The following is a 6,759-nucleotide window of genomic DNA, read 5'->3' on the forward strand; positions in this document are numbered from 1 at the left end:
TAACAGAATGTATACAGGTAAGCCACCAGATGTTACACTCAAGTGACAACTTTCAACAGAACGTACACAGGTAAGTCACCTGGTGACAGATGTTACACTCAAGTGACAACTTTTAACAGAATGTATACAGGTAAGCCACCAGATGTTACACTCAAGTGACAACTTTCAACAGAACGTACACAGGTAAGTTACTTGGTGACAGATGTTACACTCAAGTAACAACTTTTAATAGAATGTACACAGATAAGTTACCTAGCGACAGATGGGCTCTACCATGGGCACATATATGTCTCTAGGGCGCTCTACCATGGACACATATATGTCTCTAGAGCGCTCTACCATGGGCATATATATGTCTCTAGAGCGCTCTACCATGGGCACATATATGTCTCTAGAGCGCTCTACCATGGGCACATATATGTCTCTAGGGCGCTCTACCATGGACACATATATGTCTCTAGAGTATTGCCATACGATTTTAGAGTTTTGGGTTACCATGACGAATGGGTATTCCTCTCCAAATTTCTCAAAATGCACCAGTTTCAATTTTCAGATAAGAAACACAATGTTAAAACACGTGTACTTTTGTTTTCTCTTGTGACTTAAAAGTAAATCTGGCACTAGGAGAGTATCTATAAATGTATCATTGAAAGAGTAAAATTAATGGTGAATCAACAGGGTACGTTACCAGATATTATTAACTTTGTAAAAACATACTAACCACAATTCCGCTTTCTGTAACACTAATCGACAGAGGGAGAGGTTTATTTTTGTTTGTTTGCTAAGGATTTGTTTAAATTACTCTGTGATAAATATACATCTTAAATTGTTTAATGATGTGTTTCAGAGATGCTCTAATAATTAGTGTGGCTGATACTCTTACGAGTGTGCTGGCTGGCTGTGTAGTTTTCTCTGTATTAGGAACATTAGCCCACGATCTGGAACAAGATATCAGCACTGTTGCCAAAGATTCAGGTAAGATGTCTAAATATTAAGGATATTGTGTTGATAATAACAAAATTTCAAAACTGCAGAATAAGTGTCTTGGATAATTTACACTCTACCGTTAAAATTACTTCCCAGTTAGGGAATTGTAATGAAAAATCATTGAGGGTTAATAATAAGAGACAGAAGTAATATACACATAATAATCTGGATGTATCTTCAGCGTTTTGGAGTGCTTAAGATATTTAAAGTTTTACTTTAATACTGTTCTATTCTAATTTTTAAAATTAACTGATTTCTTTTCGAGTAATCCACTTGGATCCGTAGGATAACAGGAGGTTCGAGAAGAAAATGCATTGCAGAGTTAGTCTGTGTTATATTGATTTCGACTGAATTTAGTAGAAAAAAAGAGGCTGGAATACATCGTAAAACACAGTGAAAACAATCTTTGGTCAATAATAAACACAATCACAATTTCGAGTGTGGAGACGGGGGATAGTGCTTTTACTAGAACATATACAAAAAAATCTGTATTATATAAAAAGCTCTATGACGCTATTATTCTCACAAGAAAATCTGTATTATATAAAAAGCTCTATGACGCTATTATTCTCACGAACATGCACTAGTTACGTTACTGTTGGTTATTCCAATAGAAAAATGAGAGAGGGTGTACCTTCAAGGTATCAGCTGAGAAGTCGTTGTTTGTTGAGTTTCGTGCACAGCTATTCGATGGCTATCAACACTAGCTCCCTAACTTTGAAACGATCAAGTAGAGGGAAGGCAGCTAGTCAACGTTACTCACCGCCAACTCGTGGCTACTTTAGTCGAATAGTGAGCTTTGACAGTCACTCTTACAACGCACCTACAGCTTCAAAGTGCAGAACTTGATTTTTTTATGATAACAGAGCGCAAACCTCGGATCTACAGTGCGGCACACCAATCACTGGGCCGCGCACGGCCCCTTGTCAAGTCCGTGGACAAGATCGCTGCCTCCTTTAGAGTGTGGTCAGCTTTTACAGCAATCTTTCTTTCGTGAAAGTTGTTGTTCGTTCCATCTGTGCTTAATATCATTCGTTCATTTCGGAAATAAATATATTATTGAATGGTTATTAAATAATATGAAATAATCAGAGAAAATGTTCCCAAAATAGACTGTTTTCTATAGATCTTAACCTTCGAATCTATATCGAAATCTTAAATAGCGCTCCTGCCTACATGCAGTTGTATGCACGAAAATGAAAACCAAAAGGTGATCTTTTACTAACAGAATGAGGTAATAAATACCTAGTATAGTTGAATACTACAAATACTAAGTTAAGTATGTTAGATGCATACGTTTCTACAGAAATTTAGAGAGAGAATAGGCAACCAACAAGTTACCAATTCGTCAAATCTTTATTGCTTGAAAAATGTTAAAAGGTTTAATGTATCTTCTGACTTAGGACATTATCCTCTAGACCAGTGGTTCTCAAACTTTTTGACTGAAATATCTTTAAATTGAACGTCGTTCATCCGAGTACCTCGCCTCTGTAATGTACTAGTAGGCCTAATGACATTGATATTATTTCTGGTATTGTTACACGTATTTCAGTCATTAACTAATTGACTAATTAATCCATCACTAGATAAAATTATTCTCAGCAATCATCACGCTCAAAATGTGTCACAATAAAGATAAATGGGCTGCAACTGCACCGAAAAAATAAATATCTATTGCTTGGTTTGTTTTGAATTTCGCGCAAAGCTACACGAGGGCTATCTGCGATAGCCGTCCCTAATTTAGCAGTGTAAGATTAGAGGGAAGGCAGCTAGTTATCACCACCCACCGCCAACTCTTGGGCTACTCTTTTACCAACGAATAGTGGGATTGACCGTCACATTATAACGCCCCCACGGCTGAAAGGGCGAGCATGTTTGGTGGAACATGGATTCGAACCCGCGACCCTCATATCGCGAGTCGAACGCCCTAACCTCCTGGCCATGCCGGGCCTAATAAATACCTAAAACCACTCCTGATGAAAGACCTTAAACGAACGAGACAAAACTTTTAGCAACGTTACCAATTCAGCCACTTTCCCTTACCAGTACGTTATTTTATTTTTATTCATCTTCTTCATTATATTTTATAGATTTTTTTTTCTATATTGTTGAAAGTAGCTCACATACCCTTCCTATGACTTTCGCGTATCTCTAATATCATATATATTCGTATATCTTCTAATCAATGTTTTAGGCCAATTACAGTAGAAATTCACGACATTTAAACCAAAAAAGCAAGAGTCGTTGACCAAGACTCACTTAAAAAGTTCTCGCTGTCGATGTGGATATTGCTTTAATTGTTGATTTTAGACGTTTTGTATTGTTTGGCACGACGTAGTGATGACATGTGTCACCTAGAAATTCGCAGGTGACTAGATTTGACTTGACGTCTCGAACTTTCTGAGAATTGCTGTCAATGGTAATATCTATATTTGTGATGGATAAACATTTCAATTTAGAAATTAGGACTCTTAATACTTACTAGTTAGATAGGTGAAAGCTTAGCGACAAACGAATTAATTTTAATTGTAACGTAAAAAAGTTGATTAAGATTACACAATAAATTAAAAAGTTGCACATTTTTTTCTTTTTCATTGTAAAAATAAAGAACAAATGGATGAATACTCTGGAATTAGAAATTATATTCATTCCCATGAGTTTTTATAAAAATTAATTATGATCAAACTCTAACTGTTAATTAAGAGAATCCTCTGAAAAGTTAACTTGTCTATTTCTTGCTAAATGTGTATCAGCTATATATTACGTGGTAAATAAACAAAGAAACAAAAAAGAAGCGCTAAGTAAACTTTACGTGTTTTTAAATATAGAACCAGAAAGGTTCTGTTTGTTTTATATTCACGTATTGGAGGATAGATACCTCCTGATATATTATTAACATTATTTATTAATATATTTTACACTAGTTAGTAAAATCTAACAATACTAATAAAATGTTTTTTGTTTTTTTTTCAGGATTAACCTTGGCCTTCATCACCTATCCAGAGGCCCTTAGTCAGGCACCGTTTGTTCCACAGCTCTGGTCTATACTATTTTTTATAATGTTGTACATGTTGGGGCTTGGAAGTGCGGTGAGTCAATATGTTGACAAATTTTACAACAATTTTATATGTATATATATATATATATATATGTCATAATTCCTACATGGAGGCTATTTGTCCGCCTGTGACCAGTATTCCAGTAAGATTGTTCGATTGTTGAGAGCAAATTTGACAGTTCATTTATAACACCAACTACCTGAAATAAAGTAAAAAGAAAAATTATGATAAAATAAATTATCAAGTTATAGAATTGCATAAAATTAACAAAATATGTGTACTCTTATAAAATAATGAGAAATATAACGTTGGAACAAGAAGAGGCAGCACCTATTTTGGCCCCTCTATTTTAAATTCCCATAGGATTACGATTCATTTACCCGTAGTTCAGTTGTTGGCCTGAAATAATGACTAAATATAAACAGATAAAGATTCTAAAATTAATTTGGTAGCTGAAGATAGAGAGTCGAAAACATGATACAAAAAGATTTAGGAGCAACAAGTATGAGCTTGTAAGATGGACATCAAATTGTTTATTTTCACATTAATTTCAATTGTATTGTTTTCTTGATTTCCATCATATCTTGAACTTTACACTGTATCAAAATAGGTTCAAATTGTCACTCTGAAACATGGTTATCACTTTGTTATTCGTGCCTTTTGAGAAATAATTTTAGTATTGAAGAAGATGGGAAGTTTCATCCATTTTTACCTTTAGTTTTTAATGAAAAGAAATCTTTTTAACTCGACGTTGGTTTCATTCTAATATTTTGTCTGTTTATTTTTTGAGAACATATTTACACAATGGGCTATCTGTACTGTGCCCACTGCGGGTATCACAATAGATGTTTAGCGTGTTAAGCCATCAAATTTACCGCTGAGTCACTATAAAGTAAGTTGGTTGTTTTGTAATTAAGCACAGAGCTATACAATGGGCTATCTGTGCCCAGTTTCTTGCATTGTAAGTCCGCAGACATACCGCTGTGCCACTGGGGGGCGTAAAGTAAGCTTATGTGAGACCTGTGTATTATATGTTTAAATTATTTTCATGAAAAAAGAATCTTGTAAAACTAATTCAAATTAAAAAAGGAAAAAAAAGAAAATTAGTTAGGAAAAAGTTAGCACATGCTATAATTATTTTGTTGATGCATATATGTATATATATATATATTGTTTATAATTTATTGTGTTTGAAGTTATGATATGAAACATATCCGCAATAAAGCGCTTTCATTAATGAAGTTATTCCAGTACCGTTATTTTATTTCTGTTTCAGATTGGACATATTGAAGCCATTTTAACTACAATCAAAGATGAATTCCCTCATCTTCATCAAAAGAAGAGCGTGATGGCTTTAGTTGCATGTTTAACTTGTTTCATCTGTGGTCTACCAATGACAACCAATGTACGTAACAATATAAATGTCAACGCTCATCTTAGCCACCCTAAAATGTCCTTTCGTATCTTATGTCACAAACTTATATTCTATTGAACTATATATAACAATATAAATGTCAACGCTCATCTTAGCCACCCTAAAATGTCCTTTCGTATCTTTGTCACAAACTTATATTCTAATGAGCTATATATAACAATATAAATGTCAACGCTCATCTTAGCCACCCTAAAATTACCTTTCATATCTTATGTCACAAACTTATATTCTATTGAACTATATATATAACAATATAAATGTCAACGCTCATCTTAGCCACCCTAAAATGTCCTTTCGTATCTTTTGTCACAAACTTATATTCTATTGAACTATATATATAACAATATAAATGTCAACGCTCATCTTAGCCATCCTAAAATGACCTTTCGTATCTTTGTCACAAATTTATATTCTATTGAACTATATATATAACAATATAAATGTCAACGCTCATCTTAGCCACCCTAAAATGTCCTTTCGTATCTTTTGTCACAAACTTATATTCTATTGAACTATATATATAACAATATAAATGTCAACGCTCATCTTAGCCACCCTAAAATCTCCTTTCATATCTTTTGTCACAAACTTATATTCTATTGAACGGTATATATATATATATATAATGTATATCAAAGATCTAGAAGAGAGAAAACAATTTTTATTTGGGCAACGCCAGAAAAAAAAACCTGTAAATTATGTCTCCACTTGAAGAATTCACTCAGTTAGGTAAACTTCAGTTCCATTTCTACTTTGTATGTTGGAGTTTCCAGTTACTGTAAACTTGTAGTTTTTAGAGTGTTTACTTTTAGGGCCTTGTCAAACCCATGTGGATTAAGGCCAACGAAGTTGAATTTTTCTTACCAGAAACTTCTATATTAGCTTATTAAAACAATTCACATGGTTCGCATATACAGTCAATTGTAAAACCCTAATAAAAAAATAGTCTTAGGAAAATTACAGCTATAGCAGCATGTATCTGATTTTACATAAACTTTTTCATATTCTGAATAATGACACTTTCAAGCTATAGGTAGCAGGATCAACATGAAACGTGCCTCCGAGCAAAATGTTACCAGTGCATGACAAAATGACTTCGCAGTTTCTTTATCTTATTGCACGTGTCCCTGTAAAGAAAGATCCCGTGTAGAAACGTTCCCGCGTTATTTCGTTACCCATATATCTGACATTTATTATATAGAACCTGAAATATAAATAACCCTACTAATGTTCTATATATTTAGTAACATTTTGCTGGACAGTGGCGGCGACAGGCAT

General features: G+C 33.9%; 1 protein-coding gene across 1 annotated transcript in view; it reads left to right on the top strand.

The window, feature by feature from the left end:
* Positions 1 to 6,759, top strand: part of LOC106460826 (sodium-dependent nutrient amino acid transporter 1-like) — a 38,272-nt gene that overhangs the window by 22,047 nt on the left and 9,466 nt on the right. Inside the window, exons 10-12 of the mRNA XM_022387630.1 lie at positions 848 to 975; positions 3,961 to 4,076; positions 5,323 to 5,451. Of these exons, the coding sequence (XP_022243338.1) occupies positions 848 to 975; positions 3,961 to 4,076; positions 5,323 to 5,451 (373 nt within the window). The remainder of the gene's footprint in view (positions 1 to 847; positions 976 to 3,960; positions 4,077 to 5,322; positions 5,452 to 6,759) is intronic.

This window comes from Limulus polyphemus, unplaced genomic scaffold (genome assembly GCF_000517525.1).
Source record: "Limulus polyphemus unplaced genomic scaffold, Limulus_polyphemus-2.1.2 Scaffold844, whole genome shotgun sequence".
Taxonomy (NCBI): Eukaryota; Metazoa; Arthropoda; class Merostomata; order Xiphosura; family Limulidae; genus Limulus; species Limulus polyphemus.